At 61.7% G+C, this 19,130-nt stretch overlaps 2 protein-coding genes across 7 annotated transcripts in view; one reads left to right on the top strand and one right to left on the bottom strand.

The window, feature by feature from the left end:
- The first annotated feature begins 494 nt into the window (after positions 1-494).
- On the top strand, positions 495-5,157 carry RCOR2 (REST corepressor 2). 2 transcript variants are annotated; one of them, XM_023239986.2, is made up of 12 exons: positions 495-628; positions 1,376-1,432; positions 1,731-1,811; positions 2,034-2,086; positions 2,176-2,337; positions 2,447-2,571; positions 2,663-2,732; positions 2,834-3,049; positions 3,407-3,484; positions 3,638-3,695; positions 3,847-4,076; positions 4,187-5,157. In XM_023239986.2, the coding sequence occupies exons 1-12, from the start codon at positions 502-504 to the stop codon at positions 4,499-4,501; spliced, it is 1,572 nt and encodes a 523-aa protein (XP_023095754.1). In that variant the 5' UTR covers positions 495-501; the 3' UTR covers positions 4,502-5,157. The 2 variants fall into 2 exon arrangements, with proteins under 2 accessions (XP_023095754.1, XP_044895416.1); XM_045039481.1 differs by lacking the exon at positions 3,847-4,076.
- Positions 5,158-5,366: 209 nt separating this feature from the next.
- MARK2 (microtubule affinity regulating kinase 2) overlaps positions 5,367-19,130 on the bottom strand; it is a 58,416-nt gene continuing 44,652 nt past the window's right edge. For 2 of the 5 annotated variants that reach the window (XM_006937449.5, XM_019812590.3), the window contains exons 4-19: positions 18,712-18,760; positions 18,324-18,389; positions 18,165-18,235; positions 17,898-17,954; positions 16,934-17,170; positions 15,812-15,931; positions 15,605-15,704; positions 15,415-15,527; positions 14,297-14,429; positions 13,817-13,995; positions 13,510-13,607; positions 12,341-12,502; positions 11,429-11,686; positions 10,333-10,359; positions 8,262-8,306; positions 5,367-7,604 (exon numbers count right to left, since the gene is read on the bottom strand). In XM_006937449.5, coding sequence (XP_006937511.1) covers positions 7,244-7,604; positions 8,262-8,306; positions 10,333-10,359; positions 11,429-11,686; positions 12,341-12,502; positions 13,510-13,607; positions 13,817-13,995; positions 14,297-14,429; positions 15,415-15,527; positions 15,605-15,704; positions 15,812-15,931; positions 16,934-17,170; positions 17,898-17,954; positions 18,165-18,235; positions 18,324-18,389; positions 18,712-18,760 — 2,076 coding nt within the window. In that variant the 3' untranslated portion in view covers positions 5,367-7,243. The remainder of the gene's footprint in view (positions 7,605-8,261; positions 8,307-10,332; positions 10,360-11,428; positions 11,687-12,340; positions 12,503-13,509; positions 13,608-13,816; positions 13,996-14,296; positions 14,430-15,414; positions 15,528-15,604; positions 15,705-15,811; positions 15,932-16,933; positions 17,171-17,897; positions 17,955-18,164; positions 18,236-18,323; positions 18,390-18,711; positions 18,761-19,130) is intronic. The other 3 variants (XM_019812587.2, XM_019812591.2, XM_019812592.2) reach the window with 3 other exon arrangements.

Genomic DNA, 19,130 nt, shown 5'->3' with positions numbered 1-19,130 from the left:
CGTCGCGGGCAGGGGTCTGGTCGGGACGGGGGTCCCCGCCTGGGGACTGGGGCATCCCGGTGCAGCCGGGAGGCGTGCAGCCCGCGGGGGGCGCCACTTGCGCCGCAGCGCCCGCCCGCTCAACTGCGTGGGCGGGAGGGCGGTGGGGCTGGCTCGGAGGCGCCCCAGAAGCCGGGCGCCCCGACTTCTCCGAGGGAGCCCCAATCCCGTGGAGCGTACAGAGCGAGCGCGCCCCAGCCGCACCGGACCTTGCGCTCATCCCCCGCGTACCCCACTTCTGCACAAACTTTTCTGACGCCGTCGCCCGTGGGGGTCGCGGCGAGCGCTGAGCTGTCCGCAGGGCTCCCGCCCCGCCGGACCCTAGCCACGCTGACCTCCTGCCTCTCGTAGCCTCAGTGGCGACCTCTCCAGGCCGGGCCGGGCACGGCACTCGAGGCGAGCGCGGCAACCACCGCGGCTCTCCGAAGGCTCCCGCGCCCCCCGGGGCAGCTGGGCGGGGTAATGCCCTCCGTGATGGAGAAGCCGAGCGCGGGCTCCGGGATCCTGTCCCGCAGCCGGGCCAAGACGGCGCCCAACGGCGGGCAGCCGCACTCGGAGGATGACAGCAGCGAGGAGGAGCACTCGCACGGTGAGCCCGGCGGCCTAGGGTTAAAGGTGCACCGGCACCGGGGACGCGAGTGGGGCGGGGGGAGTGTTGCTGACCACGGGCGTTTTAGACTGATGGCTCCTGCCTTCCGGGACTGGAGCCTCTGTCTTGCTTCTTCCCCCAGCCTGGGGGCTGCGGGCACTGGGAATCCGGAGGCTGGGCCCCTAGCTGCCAAGGAGGCGGTCCTGCCCACCCCCGCCCTGCCCTCAGTCTCTGAAGGACTCGGGCGGCCCTCCTCTCCACAGTTTGGGCTGCTCATACCTTGCTACCTTGTAGGGGACTGAGGTCTGGCTGGGGCAGGGGCTGGAAAGACACTTCCACACCGAGCTGTGAGGCTCATGGGGTGGGGAGGAGCTTTGGATTCCCTGCGGGGCTATGGTCCAGGTCTGGGGGCAGCACCCGCCTCCCCCCCCCCCCCCCCCCCAGCCAGAACAAAGGGCTCTGCTTGGCCTGGGCTCTAAACTGGCCCCTTGTCCTGGCACCCCCCCATCTCTGCCGCCCCCGCCCCCCCCCCCTCCTCCCATGGGTTATGACTAGGCAGGGTCTCTCCGTCTTCCAGTTTCTTCTGTGGCTGAGGGCAACTGAGGGGGAAGATCAGGGAAAAGTGAGCCTTCTGGAAGGTGGGGGCCCTGAATGGTCAGGAAGGAGAACCCCAGGGCAGCCACCACCCCTGCCACATCCTCCTGTCCTCCCTCCCTGGAGTCCTGACTGTCTCCCCTGGCTCCGCAGACAGCATGATCCGCGTTGGAACCAATTACCAGGCCGTAATTCCGGAGTGCAAGCCTGGTGAGTGGCAGGACAGGCTGCAGAGGGAGGGGAGCGGAGGGCCCATGGCTTGGCCCTGAGCCTCACCTGGGGGAGCCCTTGGCTGGTGCCCGCTGGAAGGACAGGCCAGCGGGCGGGCGGGCGGGCGGGGGTGGGTGGCCCATGGCATGCTTGGTTTTCCTGCTCTGCCTTCCTGTCTGGGTCTCTGCCCCTCCTTCCCTTCTGGGCCTCACCTCACAGGCCCCATTCCTCTGCCACCCTCTGGCCGTGGGTCCAGGCCAGTGCCACCAGGCCGATCCTTCTTGCGCCCGTCTTTCAGAGAGCCCTGCACGCTACAGCAACAAGGAACTGAAGGGGATGCTGGTGTGGTCGCCCAACCACTGTGTGTCAGATGCCAAACGTGAGTGGGGCAGGATCCTGGTTCGTTTGCTTCCCTGGGAGCCGGGGGCTTGGGTTCGTGCCATTTGGTGGCCGGCTCTTCTCCCAAGTGGGCTGGAGGCTGAGGTGTGTGGGTTCAGCCCCTGCCCTGGGGCTCAGGCTCCGGGGCCTAGCCCCATCTGGGCGGGCTCGGGTCAGGAGGTGTAACCCTTTCTCCAATACCGGGCCCCTCCCACCCCCGCAGTTGACAAGTACATTGCGATGGCCAAGGAGAAGCACGGCTACAACATTGAGCAGGTGAGCCTCGGCCCCGTAGGGATTTGGGCGGTGGGGACGGGACGGTGCCGGGCGCAGCTGAGCCCGAGTCGTTCCCTCTCCCGGGCCAGGCGCTGGGCATGCTCTTGTGGCATAAGCACGATGTAGAGAAGTCACTGGCCGACCTGGCCAACTTCACCCCGTTCCCTGACGAGTGGACTGTGGAGGACAAGGTGCTGTTTGAACAGGCCTTTGGCTTCCATGGCAAATGCTTCCAGCGGATCCAGCAGATGGTAAAAGCCCATTCCCCCTTGCCAGCGTTCCTTAGCCCCTCCGTTCTGACGAGCCCGCCCGGGGCCCAGGGTCCTGGGTGGGTCCCAGCCCCTGGCATTGCCCTTCCAGCTGCCTGACAAGCTGATCCCTAGTCTGGTAAAGTATTACTATTCGTGGAAGAAGACCCGCAGCCGGACCAGCGTGATGGACAGACAGGCTCGGCGGCTGGGGGGCCGAAAAGACAAAGAAGACAGGTGGGGGCCCTGGGGGCCCAGGGGCGGGGCAAGCTGAGCTCTGGGGGCCCTGGCCTCCGCCTCACTCCCTCCTTGGTCCCTGTGTCAACAGTGATGAGCTTGAAGAGGGACGAGGAGCCGTGAGTGAGGGGGAGCCAGATGCTGGAGACCCCAAGAGAGAGGTGAGGCCCCCCCCCCCCCCCCCCGAGCTGGTCTGGCCCTGCCCATGCGCCCGCCTCGTCCTTGGGCTCCTCACCACCCACCCCTCTCCTTTCCCTGGCAGCCTCTGCCCTCTCGGCCCCTGAATACCCGCCCAGGCCCTGGGAAGAAGGAGGCCCAGGGGTCTCAGTACCGCCACCACCCGCTGCGAACCCGGCGTCGCCCGCCCAAGGGCATGTACCTGAGCCCCGAGGGCCTCACCGCCGTGTCAGGAAGCCCAGACCTTGCCAACCTCACGCTTCGAGGCCTCGACTCGCAGCTCATCTCCCTCAAGCGCCAGGTGAGGGCCTGGGGAAAGAAGGGGCCCCGCGGACCGGGCCGCGGGCAGCAGGGAAGTACGTGGCGGGGACGGCTGAGGCGGAAGGTGTGTGGTGTGCACGCGCCGAGCCTGCCTCTGCCCCACCTCTTAGACGTCTGAGTCACGGCGGCGTTCTCTTCTGGATCTTTTATAGAAACTGGTCTGCGAGCGGGGGAGAACCCGGGCGCCTCCCCTACTGAGCTGCTGTGAGGGAGGAGCGAGCTGGAAGGGGGGGGGGGGCGGCCACGAGCTGTGTTGGGAAGCAGAGCCATGGTGAGGGTTGGTACCGGTGGCCTTTCTGGCAGGAGAGTTTGAGGTGTCGCCTCTTGACCTTTTCAGGTGCAAAGCATGAAGCAGACCAATAGCGGCCTCCGCCAGGCGCTGGAGGGTGGCATCGATCCACTGCGCCCCCCTGAGGTAAGGTGGCTTCGGGCGTGGGTGAGGGAGGGGCTCGCCCCCCCCACCCCCCACCTCCCCCACCTTGCGGAGCAGAAAGGGAAGATCGCCTCGGAGGGCAGGGCCTGTGTTGCCATAATGTCCAGTCTAGAGGATATATTCCCTGCTCTCCAGGCCAACACCAAGTTCAACTCCCGCTGGACCACGGATGAGCAGCTCTTGGCCGTGCAAGGTGGGTTAGACCGGGGGGGGGGGGGGGGGGAGCGCGGAGAGCGCCGGGAATCTCTCCCCAGCCTCGGAGGAGCCGGGGCGGCGGGGAAGGGTCAGGGAAGGAGCTCGTTCTAAGGGGCGCTCACACTCTGCTGCCCTTTTGACCCTCGCAGCCATCCGTAGGTACGGCAAAGACTTCGGGGCTATAGCCGAGGTGATCGGGAACAAGACTCTGACCCAGGTGAAGACGTTCTTCGTGAGCTACCGGCGCCGCTTCAATCTGGAGGAGGTGCTGCAGGAGTGGGAGGCCGAGCAGGACGGGGCGCCCGGAGCCCCAGTCCCCATGGAGGAGTCGAGGAGAGGGGCCCCCCTGCCAGCCCCAGCCCTAGAGGAAGACGACGAGGTGAGAGCGGGCGGAAGAAGCCCTTCCGGGAAGAGAGGAGAGGAGCCGGCTCCGTCTTTGGACGGGCACGAGGGCACGCTCGAGTCCGTGTCCCTTCTCTCCCCTCACAGGTGCAGATCACGTCCGTGTCGACATCCGTGCCCCGATCGCTACCCCCCGTGCCGCCCCCTCCTCCGCCTCCCACCTCGCTGTCCCAGCCGCCCCCGCTGCTGAGGCCACCTCTGCCTACGGCTCCCACTCTGCTCCGCCAGCCACCCCCGCTCCAGCAGGGCCGTTTCCTCCAGCCCCGGCTGGCCCCCAACCAGCCCCCACCACCTCTCATCCGCCCGGCTCTGGCTGCCTCCCGCCACAGTGCCCGCCCCGGCCCTCAGCCCCCACCCACCCTGATTGGAGCCCCGCTGGAGCCTCCAGCACCGTCACTCTGAGCCCTGCGGCCCTCCACCCGCCAGAGGCTCCAGAACCCCGTGGCTGGCCGTCCTTGGACACCTCTGGCTTCACGGAGGACAGAAGGGACTAGAGCCCTTGGCCAGGTCTTTCGAAGACCCGGAGCTGCCAGTGGGCACAGTCTGGACCTCTGGGTTCTGCACTTGTTTCTGGCAGCTGAGGCTCCACCCCCCCCCCACCCGAGCCCGGGGGCGGGGACTCAGGGGCCTTCTGAACTGGCCTGAGGGTACTTTTCTCTTCCTGGCTGGGGCTGGAATGGCTGCCTCCTAGTCTGCTGGGGCTTGGCCTTTGGGCCTTGGCCTTCGTGTAGAGGGGGTAGTGACCTTAGCTTGGGGGATGGGGGAGTGGACAGTGTAGGGGCTGTTCTTCCTCTTTCCTTTCTTTTAGCAATAAGTCAGGGTGAGGTGGGGAGGGGGCTGTAGGGGGGAGGCGGGCAGAGGTTCCTTGGGGCCTGTGTGGCCGAACTGGATGGGCAGCTCTCCTGTCTTCCGGAGCCTGCTGGGAAGTGCCATGGAGCTCTGAAGATGCCCGCTATACCCACTGCCCAAAAGCCTAGAGAAAGGAGGGCCGGGGACATATGCAGACATGGGTTTATTTTTCAATGTTTTTAAAAAATAAATAAAATCTTCCAAGTCCACTGAGTGCTCTCTCTTTTGCCCTTGAGGTCCCTGGGCTTTGCTTCCTGTCTGTGCCCCGAGGGTGGGAGGGAGCAGCCACCCAGCACTGGCCTCCCCCAGGCCTCAGACAGGAATCCATTCTGTCCTGCAAGGCTGGCGGGCTGGGCCACATCTTGCCCATGGGGACTGGGTCCCTGCCCGGTTGGGAGAAGAAACAGAAGGAGGCAGCTCAGATTCCAAACATTCTCTTTATTACGTGTTTGATCCAGAGGAGAAACTAAGTGCGGGTGAGGGGGGGGGCGGGTAGGGAGGGGCCACCTTGCCTGGGAGGCCCCCCCACGGGCCACCACCCTCTCTGGGAGCCAAGCCATGCCCTCCAGGCCCCTCAGAAGAGCACCCGGGCTGTTCCACTGGGCAGGAGGGATGGGGAGGGAGGAAGAGAGGGAAGAAGGGAGAGGGGGAGCCCTTGGTCGGAGCCTGAGCCCGAGCCCACAGAGCCTGCAGTCAGGGCCTGGAGCAGGAGGGCTGAGGTTGGCTAGGCCCCTTCCTGGGACCCAAGGGCTCGCCTTGCCGCGGAGCCTGGGCTGGGAACAGGGGGGTGATGAGTAGGGGTGGAGTCATCATAAATCAAAAAAAGAAATAAAATAATAAAATAAAAAATAAAACCCATCACAAAAAAAAAAAATGTACAACTCAGGTGAGGGTGGGGGCAGCCTCGGCAGGACCCCCTCCCCCAACTTCTCAGGAACAGAAACAGCAGAGAAATAAATTAAGGGATGCGGCGGCCGCCACCAGCCAAGCGCCCATGACCAGCCACTCCCACACTGGCCGAGGAGGTTAGCAAGCTGGGAGTCGCTAGGCCTGTCTGTCCCCCCACCCCCTGGAGGGCAGATGCTCCCGGCCCTGCTGCCCTATCCAGCCTCCTGCCAGCGGGCCCGTGGAGGCCCTGGGCAGTGTCTCCTGAGAGGAGGGGCGACAGTGTCAGGAAGAAAAGGCAAGGCCGAGATGAGTGGTGAGGGGGAGTCACTGCTATGGAACTAGCTGGTGCCCAGATTAATGCCAATGAAGGGGCAGGGGAGAGGAACGGCGAGGGGCTGTGCTTTCAGACAAAGGCTCTCCCCTGATGGAGAGTGCCCAGCATCCCTGTTCCGGAGACTAGCAGCCCAGGCGGCCCCCTGGGGGCCGAGGAGCCCATCTGCCCTGCAGTCCCCTCCCCTCTCCCGGCCCCGGGGTCAGCCCCGCCTTCTACCCAGGAGGGGTGGGAGAAGATGGCACAGACTTTTGAGGAGGGGAACAAAAGTCCCCACAGCAGCTTGTGGAAGGAAATGCCCGGCTCTGGGGAAGGAGGGGCAGAGGATACAGTGTGGAGGGGGCCGGGGCCCCGGGCCGCGCCTGCCAGCCCGGAGCTGCCGCCGCCCCCACCCCCCAACTTCAGGGCTGCGCAGCGCCCCGCCCCCAGCCCCCCGGTCCCCGGCCCGGCCGTCCGGGCCTCCAGCCCTGGGGCCCGAGGTCAGGGGAAGGCCACCTCTGGTGGTTTGCTTGGAGGGAAGGAGGGAAGGAGAGGGGAGAAGCCCAAAGTGGGCCTGGCGGAGGGCCTGACGGGGAGCTCCACCACTCTTGCCTGAGAGTGTTCCAGCCCTGAGCCACCCTCCCGGGAAACCCCACAGATCCAGTCTCAACTGTCCCGATGGGGCGGGGAGGAAAGGTGGCCGCTGGGATTTTTTTTTTTTTCTTTTTTCTTTTTGGTAATAAAAAATTTCTTGGTTTAGGCGAAATACTCTGTGCAACCGCAGTACCGAGGGGGAGCCCCGCCCCCCCACCCCTCCCCCCCCTTCCTTGGCCTCCTGTGGGGGAGAGGGGGGAAGGGGGGGGACTTTCTGGGCAGGGGCAAATGTTGGGGGGCAAGAACCGTCTCCCGTCCCCCCCCAAACATGGAAGAAGAAAAAAAAAAAAAAAAACCAACCAAGGAGGGCGGGAGGGGAGAAGCGCCAGCAGGGGGAGACAGACCGATCCATCTCTGCAGTCTCGCCCAGGTGGGTCGGAGCCCGGCCCCAGCAGCTACGTCCAGCCGGCCCGCCTCCGTCGCCCCCCACTCCCGGCAGCCCGTTAAAGCTTGAGCTCGTTGGCTATTTTGGAGGCAATGTTTTTGAAGGCCATGGAGGTGCCCGATATCCGCTTAAATCGCACGCCGTTGAGAGACAGCCGCGGCAGTTTGCACACCTCCATCTCCCACTGCACGAAGTTCTCGTGGCCCGGCGTGCCGTGCATGCACAGCAGCATGTACTTCTCGTGCAGCTCGCTCTGGCAGCTGTTTGCGTCCAGCACCTTGCGGATCTCCCGCATCATCTCATTGGGCTCCATGGAGCTCGTGGTCTTCATACTCCACGTGAAGCGTAGCGAGCGCGGCTTGGCCTCCCGAAACTCCTCCTTTTCTTTGTCAGTGCCTCCGCCGCCCACCACGTGAGGTCTGCGGAGAGGGCAGAGGCGGGGGGGGGGGGGGGGGGGGGGGGGGGTGTGTGTCAGGCCCCGGCCGAGGCACCCCACCCACGGGAGAGCCACCCTGGCAGATGGGCCCGGAGACCAGACAGGAGAGCGGGAGGGTGGCCCGGAGGCGACAATGACAATGCTGGAAGAGGGAGCGGCAGACCTGGGGGGGGGGGGGGAAGCAGAGGGAGGGTGAGAGGGGTGGGTGGTTTTGCCACCTGCATCTCTCTCTCAGGGAGGGTGGAGAAGGTGAGGAGAAGCCAGGCCCCGGCAGGGGACGGGAGGGCGCCAGTTCCATGCTTTTCTGGGAAGAGGGGAGGGTCAGGGGAAGAAAGGGGAGCACGTGCTCAACAGCCCTGAGCGGTTCGCAGACTGCGGACAGAGAGTAGCGGCTGGCCAGAAAGGTGAGCTGGGCGGTGGGGAGGAATCTGTAGCCCCAGCCGCCCAGCCTAGGGCTCCTGCTTCCAGAATACATCAGCTGGGGTGTGGGGATTCTCTGAGGAAAGGGAGGTCCCAAGAGGGTGGGGACCGGGCAGAACCACTGGAGGAAGAGCCAGGTGGCAGAAGGAAGACAGGAGCAGGAGGCTCGTGGCAAGCCCGGTGGCCCGGGCAGGGCCGGTGCCGGCTCCGGCCCTCTCACCTGAGCGTCTCCACTCGGTCTTTGCTTTCAGGTTCATTCAGGTTCCTCAAAAAACAGAGCGAGGGAGAGTTTAGTGCTGGGACCTCTCGCTCCTTCCGCCGCCGCAGACCCAGGCGAGGGTGGGTCTGGTGAGGCGCCACTGGTGGGTGAGCGGGACCCGAGCCCGAAGGCCACTCGCCCGTCACCTGGCAGGCCAACACGGCTCTGCAGCACCTCACGCCGGCGGCTCGCCTGTCCCTTTCCGGCAGGGAGCCCGGCACGTGGGGCCTGTCCCCCCCGCCACGCTCCCAGAGCTCTGTGCTGGGGAGAAGGAGCCTCTGCTCCAGGGAGGGAGGGGGGTGTGGATGTGCAGACACACGCATGGAGCACAAGCCACAGCATGAGGCAGCTCCCCCACCAGCCCACAGCCAGGGCCTCACGCTGTGAACGGGTCTTCAACATCAGCATACCCAGGCCCCAGAGCCCTGGTCCTCTCGAAGGGAAGGGGGCTGGGCTGGGGGGAGGGGGGGAGGGAGGGTAGACAGAAGCCTCTCCCGGGAGGCTCAAAGGGCCAAGAGCTGGAACTGCCTGGGGATGGGTGCCTGGGGAAGGGGAGGGGGAGAAGGGCCCGAGGCAGGCCGTGGACAAGCCCGCCTCCCCCATTCTTTTATGACTCCCCTGCCTGCCAGGCTGCCAGGCCATCTGCTTGTACAGAACGGAGGAGAGAGGGCAGGGCAGGGCCAGCACCTCGGGAGGGTGGGTGGGGAAGAGGTCTGGCCCCGCTGAGCGGCTTCTCCAGCTCCTGGCGGGAACATGGGTGCCTGGAGCCGGGATACTGGGGACTGCAGAGGCGGGCAGGGATGTGAGGAGGATGAGAGAGAGCGGCAGCGGCACACGGAAAAGGAACACGAAGACACAACAGACACACGAATGCACACCAGCGCACTGCGAGCGGGGAGCCCGGGCTGTGCAGGGGAAGGAGCCTGCTGCTCTCCCCAGCCCCACCTGGTTCCTGCCCTGTGGGTGGAGGCGCCCTGTCACCGGGGCCTGTGAGTCAACAGCTAGCCATGCAGTGAAGAGCTGGGTGGGGAGCAGTGGGTGGAAAGGGGCAAGCCTAAAGACCCCGTCTTGGCATTAGTCAGTTGGGTCACCAACGTGCCTGCCGGTGTCCTAGCCCCAGCACGGGGCCTGGGCCCACAGCCTTGGGGAACCAGTGCTCCCAACCCGGCCCTTGGGTCTTCAGTTGGGTATCTGGCCCAGCCAGGATCCAGTCTAGGAAGGGAGATGTCTGAGGGAGGGGGCGGGATCACCCACTGTTTTGCCAGGACTATGGGGTAGGTGGCTCCCGCCCCAGAACATCCCGGCCCCCGGCTCTCTGGAAGCCATTGTCCTCATCCGGAGAACACAGCCCAGAAGAGAGGTGGCCTGATTCGTCCAGATACGTCCTGCTGGAGGCAGGAGGTGTGCTGGGTGGTGGTGGGGTGGGGGGCCAGTTCTAACAGGAGCTGCCAGAAGGGGGTGCCGTGCCCACTCGTGAGGCAAAGGCTCCAAGGGCCTGGAAGCATCACGCTGGAGCCTTAGGACCCCGGCGTCCCTGTAGTACTTCCAAAGTCCTGCTATACACAGGACAGGGGCAAGAGGTCACACAGCTCTGAAGTTCAGGGGACCAGAGAAGGCGAAAGACCAGGAGACCCAGAATGAGGTACCATCCCAGATGCACTTGCAACCGTCGTGGAGCTTCTTCACAGCGCATGCACAGACAAGGGGAAGGGCCAGGAAAGGAACCCAATGCTTGCGACCGAAACCCAAACCTGGGGTGGGGGTGAGGAGACAATCTTAAAGGGAGAATTCCCTGAGAAGATCCCCCTTGCCTGTGGACAGGCTCCTCATTTGCAAAGCCATCTGCCCCGAGCGGCCACCCAGTCAGAGGCGGTCTTCATCCCTTTAAGATGGCAGAGAGAGGGCCACACAGACGTGGTTAGCGGACGGAAGAGGGAGCAAGAGCCAGAAAAGGGGAGTTAATGACGGAGGCAGGACACGGGACGCAGACACACACACACACACACACACACACAGCGGGCTGAACGCCTACCTTCTGGCAAACCTGAAAGACAGATTTCTAAAAAAACAAACAAAAAAAGACAAAATAAAAAAAGAAATAAAAAAAAAACCAACAAGACAGTATGTGGATAAGCAGGTGGGGAGTGGGCTTTACAGGTTCAACGGTCACCCCATTTGTGGAAGAGCCGCTCAGCGAGACGAGAGTCCTAGACACCGGGACCTGCCCCCGTCCCGCCCCGCCGCCCTGCATGCCAGGGCTGGAAAGGGGCACGGTTTCTGGCTGCTCCAGCTGAGCTGACTGAAGTGCACCAGGAAGGGCAGCAAGCCTGCTCTCCCCGAGCCCGCTGCTGCTTCTGGAGCTACCCTGAGGCGGGAGGGCAAAGGGAGGGATGGGGACAGATAGCGTCCTGCCGGGCAGGATTGCTGGCTGCACCGTAAGAATCACAGCTGTCTCTCCGGGGCAGCTGGGGACCTGGGGACCAGGTGAGAGACCTCATGAAGAGAACTACCCCCCCCCCCCCCCCCCCCCGCCGCCCTCCGCCGCCTCCGCGCTTGCTGCTCAGGAAAGCCTCAGCACACTGGGCTGCGAGGGAGGAGGCCACCAGGCCCCACCAGCTACTTCGCTTCTGGCCTTCTTCCTGGTGAGCCCGGGGCAGAAAGACGAGGCTGGGGCAGACGGTGCAAACTTAACCAGCTGAGTGGGGGGGAAAGGAGGTCAGAGGGGGCGAGACGAAGGACCCGGAAACACTCTCCTTGCCGGCCCAGCCTGGCTCAGGCCTCATGACTTTGCAGCTGCGTCACCAAATATAAGTTTCCATGGGAACCCAGGAGAGAAGAGGGGGGCTTTTATTTTAGCATCTGAGTTCACACTCTCCTAGAGAGGAGGCGGCATTGGCCATCTGCTCTTGGGGCCAGAGAACGAGGGGTGTGTACAGGAGTTGGGGAGAGCCTGAGAAGGATGGACGGGTCTGGGATCATGAGGTGCTGACAAAGACCCAACTTCTTAGGCTTTCTAAGGCCTCTTCTAACCCCAGGACACAAGCCTAGTGCCGAGTCCCCACCCCCACTCCCAGGCAGGTAGGAAGACCTGGCCTCATTCTCTCTGCCACCCTAAGCCCCCGACTCACCTGCGTACAAACTTGGAAGTGAATTTGCTAAAGATGCTCCCCGAGGCCCCCCGCCGGCCCTGGCTGTTGCCAGAGGGAGACGCTGGGGTCACACCGTAGGGCAAATTCTGCTGGTCCCGCACCTGCCGGAGCTGCCCAGCGTGGAAGGTGCTTCGACTGGACACGCCCCGGGGGAAATTAGTTCGGTCTGGGGCTCCACCACTGCTGCTGATGTTGTGGGCGGAGGGGGAGGCGACAGGGACACGCTGGGGGGCCGTGCTGTGGGAAGAGAGGTGGGGGTGGGGGAAATGCATCAGGGCACAAGAACGTCATCACCACCGAGCACTTGTGGCATCCTGGGGTGGGAACAGGGGAGGGGGACGCTGGGGCAGAGGCAGCCATCACGGAGGACACAGAAGGAAGGGGTGTGACCACTGAGGACACCAGAAAGGAGGACATCTGGGTGGAGGTGGGAGGAGATGGTTTGGGGGAGGGAGGGAGGCAAGGGAGGATACGTGTGTGGAGAGCAGAACAGGCCAGACAGAAGAGGCTCCTTGGGAGCTAGGCACACTGGAGCCTCAAGGGGACAATGTCGACCAACCCTCAAGGATTGAATCCCTTTGATGCTGACTGTCCCTGGGGTCCTAAGGAAGTCCAGGAAGGCTCAGAACAAAAAGGCTTCCTTCTGGAGCCTCGGGACGGCTTCTTGCATATCTGTTCTGAGAGGGAGAACTGGAGGAAAAGAGGGGCATTAAGCTATTTTTTTGTTCCCTCTACTTCCTGACTGCAGGGGACAGAGCCATTGCTTGTGGCTAAGATGCCAAGAACAGAGCAGGACCCCCGGGGAGCGGGGAGAACTTGTTGGGAGGGGTGGGGCGGGGAGGGGGGGCAGGCTGAGGGCACCAGGTGCGCCAGGTGCCCCAGCACACTTGCCTGGGCCGCGGCACCTCACAGTTACTGTCCGTGGGGGGCAGCCCAGTGGCCTTGTTGGGGTGCACGGAGGCCGACATGGATTTCTGGTGCTGGCGGGGCCGGGCCGCAGAGACTGCGGCGGAAGCGGAAGCCGTGGAGGCCCGGGACCCTGGCATGGTTAGGCTAGGAGACAAAAGCAGCGAAGAGGCCTGGGTTAGGGGTGGGTGGGGGCAGGAGGCTCAGGTTAGGAAGCAAGGGCAGGGCAGGAAGGGCCAGAGCCGGGGAGCCTCGGCAGGATGCAGGTCAGGTCTGGGGAGCAGCAATGGGACTCGAGTCAGAGACCAGGAAGGCGGGGCTGGGAAGCGGAGCACCGGGGGTGAGGAAAGCGAGGCCAAAACCCGGGGGGAGGACACCAAAAGTGCAGAAAAGCCGACGGGCTGGAACTGCCTCTGGGTTGCACTGGTCCCCTAGGAACAAGGATGTTTTGTCGACAGAAAGAGCAGGGTGTTGGGGAATTTTCATTAAGCTCGGAAGAGGAGGAGCCAAGAATGCAACACACCAAGGGATGCTGACGGTCAAGGCTAGGGGACCTCTGTTCTCACGGGCACAGCCGCGGTCACCCTCAACACGGATGCCCCTCAGGTGGGACATCTCTCGGTTCTGCCCTGAGCTGGGGCCACCGAACCAAAGCCTCAGGCACCGGGGCCTAGAGGAGCGCCATTGCTGTGCCCTGGCTGCAGTCGAGAAGCCCGGAGGTGGGGGTGCCTGGCTGGCTCAGTCGCAAGAGCGTGCACCTCTGGATCTCAGGGCCGTGAGTTCGAGCCCCGCGCTGGGTGCCAACATTGCTTAAATTAAATAAATAAATAAACAAACTAGCTAACTAAAAAAAAAAAAAAGGAAAGAAAAAACCCCACCAAATCAGGCGAGAATGCAGCCGAGATGACCACGGAGTCTCACTCGGTGTGCCTGCTGCAAGGAGCAGTCACAGGAGCACAGGGGATGGGAGACTTGGGGTGGGGGCTGGAGAGTGGCAGGGAGGAGGGCTGGTGCGTGGACAAGCTGGACTGGACTGGACTGGACAGAGCCAGGACGGAACTCCAGGGAGCGGGGGGGGGGGGGGGTGCTGACAGACGTCACCGCCGTGAGATGGCTGTGGGCGAGCATGGTAGGCAGGGCCTGGGTCCACTCACCTGTCTTTGCCATTCTGGATGGAGGCCTGGCCAAGGCTGGCCCTCTCCAAAAGGGGGGAATTCCTGCTTCGGTTTGTGCTGGTGGAGAGGACGCTGTTCTGTGGGAAATAAAGGGCAGAGGTGTATCACAGACACCCAAGTGTTCCGTTCACAGGACTGGCTTCGGGAAAAGAAAGGATTCTGCTTTTCAAACTCTTGGGGGTAGGCTCCGTACAGCAAGCAAACATGGCCCCGGAGGCAAGGTCAGGGAGGCAGCTGGAGGGAGCTGCTTGGAGAGGGTGGGCCCCGCTGCAGGAGGGACGCTCACCGTGGAAGGGGTGGGGGTGGTCTTCTTCCTCTCCAGGCCGGGCAAGGGGCTGGCGGGCACTTTGGCTGTGCTGCTGGCCTTCCGCCCTGACTCCCGGTCGTCCTCAGGCCGCTTATTTTCTGCGTTATTACTCTGAGTCTTCTTAGAGTAGGAATTGGACGTGGGAATGGCAGGACCAGCTGCTGGGTCAGAGGGAATGGATAAGGGCGAGGGACCAACTAAGTGCCACGCACACACACGCGCACACACACACACACACACACACACACACACACACACACGGTGCTCTCCTGCAGGCCTGCCAGCAAGCTGGCAAACCCCATTTGAAGTTGAGCGAAGTTAAGTGACTTGCCCAAGGCCATGCTACTAAGACGTGGCTGAAGTGGGACTGAAACTCAGCAGTGTCATCCCAAGCCCCCGGAACCTGTGTCCTTTCAGGAGGGGGTGAGTCCGCCACCTGCAACTCCCCAAAGCACTCACCCTGGTCACTGAAGCGCCGCTGCTTGGGGTTGGCCGAGACGCTACGCTGTACCTTGTGGGAGGGGGAAGGGGCATTGCTATTGGTCAGATCAGCTGAAGGCCGGGGCTTCAAGGTGATGGTGTCACCCTCCAGCTGCAAGCAGAGAAAAAGGAGGTAGAAATCATGTGGAGATGTGCACAGATGGACCCACTTACACACCACCTTGCCCGACACAAATCCTCCCCGGACTCCCATGCGACATACTCCTGCAGGAGCCAGGTGCATCTAAACACTCCTGGAGACACACAGGCCCGGACACAGCTCCTGACGAACAGAGCCAAAGACTCCCGGCCCCCAGCACACGGAAGACCCCCACCCCTAGAGAGGGATACACGTGCCCATAAGAACACACATTCAGACTCCGAAACCACACCCTCCTGCTCCCAGCTAGATTGTTCCTGACCAGGCAAAGGTGAGAACCGAGAGAGGGAGTCCTACACTTCCAGGAGAAGAGCAGGGCGGGGAGGCCAGGAGTGCATGTGGGGACACGCAGATGGTGTGCAAGACCACTCTCCCACACACACCCAGGGACTCACACACAGACGCGGTTACCCAGACGGGCACAAGAACAAACACGAAGCCTCCAGATGAACAGACGGGAGGACGGACATACATGCGCACAGATACAGACAGCCAGACACCAGCGACACAAAGACTCAAGACCCGTATAAGAAAGGCACAGAGACCCACACACCCAAACACCTGGAGACAGACACTTCCAGATGCAGAGGGACACAAACACATGGAAACAGACACGAAGATTTCTCAACAGACAAAGAACTGCTCCAGCCAGACCGACCTAAACCCGGCCTAACCAACACCGACTGAGCCAGATCTACTCACCCGCCTGGAAACCCAACCCAGGCCCAGACCCCACCAGCCTTCCTATTCATTCACTGACAGAGACCAGTGAAAGCAAAGGCCAGAGAGCTTTACCCACCAGAGCTGAGGCTTAAAATTCGTCAGCAGAGAGCACACCTACTCAGAGAGGAGCTTCTGCCCTCAACGGGTGCTAGAAGCACGGGGTTGCCAGTGACAGCAAAGCTGGCCAGCAGGGAATAGAGCAGGGGGCACACACCTCAGAGCTCTTGTAGCCCAGGAGCAGATAGGTGGCCATCACCTCGTTGTACCTCTGGCCCACCAGTGAGTCCTGGATCTCTTCCCGTGTGTAACCCATGGACACCATCAATTCTGCACAGGGGGGACATACAGTTAAGGCTGGTCCTGAGTCCTAGGGAGTTCAACCTCACGGCTCAGCAGATCCTCACCTGTCCGCCGGGGGTCCTTGTAGTCAGGGAGTGGCTCCACATAAGGCTTTAATTCGTCATCTTCGTGACCCACATTCATCCATCGATCTTTCATGATTTGCTGGGGGAGCAAAGGGAAGCGTTAAGGGCAAGGAGGAAGGAGACTCAGCTTGGAGGTGTCCCAAGGAACCCAGAACTTTCCAGTCAGCTGGGCTCCTGGCTGCTCACCTCTAAAGTGCCTCTCTTGCTGGGATTGAGAATGAGAAATTTCTTAAGCAGGTTTTCACAGTCCGTGGACATGTAGAACGGAATGCGGTATTTTCCCCTCAGTACCCGCTCCCGTAGCTCCTATAGTAGGAGAGAAATTTATTATTATTGTTTTTTAGTTTTTTTAATGTTTGTTTATTTTTGAGAGACAGAGAGAGATAGAGATAAACAGACAGAACACAAGCAGGGGAGGGGCAAAGAGAGATGGAGACACAGAATCCGAAGCAGGCTCCAGGCTCTGAGCTGCCAGCACAGAGCCCGACGTGGGGCTCCAACCCACCAACTGCGAGATCATGGTCTCAGCCAAAGTGGAGAGCTTAACCGACTGAGCCACAAAAGCACCCCGAGAAATTTATCATCATTATTATTATTTTTAAGTAAGCTCTATGTCCAACCTGGGGCCTAAACTCACGACCCTGAGATCAAGAGTACCCCTGGTCTACCGACGGAGCCGGCCAGGTGCCCCAGCAGGAGGGAAATTTAAATCACCCCAAGACCAAGGGAAGAAACCTAATATCCAGGCTTCTGAGAGCTTAAGACTTGACCAGGCAGATACACATGAAACACGGTAGGAGACAGAGAGCCGGAGACAAGGCACCTCACCAGAGAGGCACTGAGGTCAAATACGCCGTGCCCGTTAGCTTGACCAGCCTGAGGCCTGCCATCCAAGTGCCTTGGAAGGGTGAATGGACACACAATCTATAATCTATCCCATCCCTAGAGGAAGGAACTGAGGCCATTCCACTGTGTGCAGAAGGCCCAGTGTCTCCTGCCATACCTTTACCCAGCCCTCCTCTGAAGCTCTGGCTTGGGAAAAGGGTAGAGGTGGCAAAGGTCAGAGGTCAGGGGTAAGACCAAAGGGGCTGAGAATGGAAAGGAGAAGCAATAAAAATGACCTAAGCCTGGGGCACGGGGCTGGCTCAGTTGGTGGAGCACGTGACTTGATCTCGGGGTTGAGTTTGAGCCCCACGTTCAGTGTAGAGATTACTTAAAAATTAAATCTATCTATTTTTATTTAGTTTTTTATAATTTATTTATTTTTTATTTATTTAATTTAAGACCTAAGCCTGTGCTTCACTCCACCTTGAGGTTCTGTCCATCAAAAGGCAGGGACCCGCTGACCAGTGTATACAGGATAACTCCCAGGCTCCACACATCCACCTCGGGTCCGTCATACTTTTTGCCCTGGAAGAGCTCTGGGGCAGCATACGGGGGACTGCCGCAGAAGGTATCCAGCTTGTTCCCAAAGGTGAATTCGTTGCTGAAGCCGAAGTCTGCAATCTTGATGTTCATATCAGCATCCAAGAGCAGGTTTTCCGCCTGGGAGGGAAGACGGGAAGATGGAAAATGTTCGGACCGAGCGGACCACGGGAAGGCATCGAACAGGAAGGGGCTGTGGGGGACGGGAGCACAAACAGGAAGTCGTCCCCTGTCTCAGAACGTTCTCCACCAACTCCAGGGCAGGCCTTGAGTCCGCGTGAAGAGGCTGGCCCGGAGGAGGGCAGCGCGGGCCACCCCTCACACGGGCGGCCACGGGAGCGCACGGGGGTCGGCGGGCTCGGAGACGCTGTGAGCTGCGCCGGGCTTCCGCCACGTCGGGCTCAGGTTAATCGCGGTCACGTCTGCTAGGACTGGGGGGCCAGGCGCCTGCGAGATAGTCCACACTCTACCGTCTCAGGGAGAGAGCGGAGTGGGCGCGCGCCTGCAAAGCAGCTGTGGGGCAGCTGCGGGACACTCAACGTCCCTCCCTCGGTCGGCGGCCGGAAGGGCCAGCACAGCCCGCGGCTCTCCTGGCGCGCCCGGCAGCACTGGAAGGTGACGTGCCCAGCGAGGAGATGGCAGAGACCCTCCGTTCGCTGGCCGGCTGACCTCTAGGTCCGGTCGTAAGGCCTACAGCGGAAGCAGCCCCAAGGGCTTCCTCATCATCCCCAAAAAATTAAAGGCTAGAGTTTCCCTGAACTCTCAGGGCCTGATGGTTAGGTCACCGTTGACAGGGGGTGAACAACCCAAACCTGACTCAGGGACAGGGGACGAGGGCACGTCTTACCTTTAAGTCTCTATGAACAATAAACTTCTGGTGACAGTACTGCACAGCAGACACTATCTGGAAGGAAGGAAGAAGGGTTAGGCGAGGGGCACCCGAGGGCGGGATGGCGGACCTGCGATCCGGTGACCTAGTTCCAAGCTGCCACATAGATAAGCAAAGCCCGAAGGACCCTCCACAGCCCACTTAGAGCCAGGCAGCTCCTCCTCCTACGCCAAATCCCAAAGGCCAGAGGTGGGGCCCACACTCCGCACAGGGAGCCACACCCACCTGGCGGAATTTGGCTCGAGCCTCTTTTTCTTTCATCCTGCCATGAGCCACCAGGTAATCAAACACCTCTCCTGCAAGACACAGGGGTGGGGTCTAGGTCGGAGCGTACCGGGGCCGGGGAACACGGGGGCCCGTGGGAAGAGGTGGTTCCACACCTACCTCCGCTAGCGTACTCCATGACAAGGTAGAGAGTTTTTTCAGTCTCGATCACTTCAAATAACTTAACTGCAACAGAAAGGGCCAAGCCGGGAGTCAGAGAAGTAGGAGGGGCCACACGCTGAGCCCTAACGTGAACAGGGGCATCCCGGGGATGAAAGGTCCCCCCACCCCGCCCCTGCGACGAGGGCAAGCTCCTCTCGTGGCAGCCACACCGCTAAGAAGAGCCCAGGGTGCCAGGGGCAGGGCTGGATCTTGAGCTGGGCATCCCCAGAGGCATCCTCAAAGACTCCCGACTCCAGAAAGCACTGCCTCGGGGAGGGACACAGGCTGGGAAGTGGAGCCGTGCTGTGGAGGAGGGAGGAAGGAAGGAACGGCATCTGGTTCTCACCTATGTTGGGATGATTCAAAACCTTCATTATTCGTACTTCGCGGAATAGCTGGAAAATAAAATACCAGGGGTCACGCTTGCTTCACTTGCTCCCCTCAGGTCCCCTCCAAACGGAGCCACCGTTTGAATTCTTTTCCCAAGAGAGAAAACAGGCGGAGGAAAGAAATGGGGCAGCCGTCCAGGTCCCCCATGCCTGTCCCCGATGGCTGAGAAGTAGGTGAAGGGGAACGAGAGCAGAAGCGTCGGCAGGAGGAAAGCTGGGCTCCAGCGACTTGCACCCTGGGGTTCAGCATCTGGCTAAAGCGGCCAAGTGTCCTCTGTTGCAGTCTCCCCAAATCCAACCCCCAAAGAGCAGACGGGTTTGGCTGGGTGCCTCTGAAGGAGGGAGCGTGAGCCCATGTACATGAATATTCAGAACC

The sequence above is a fragment of the Felis catus genome, chromosome D1, assembly GCF_018350175.1.
Source record: "Felis catus isolate Fca126 chromosome D1, F.catus_Fca126_mat1.0, whole genome shotgun sequence".
NCBI lineage: Eukaryota > Metazoa > Chordata > Mammalia > Carnivora > Felidae > Felis > Felis catus.
Note: the sequence above shows the minus strand (reverse complement) of the source record. Positions and strands in the feature narration are given on the sequence as shown.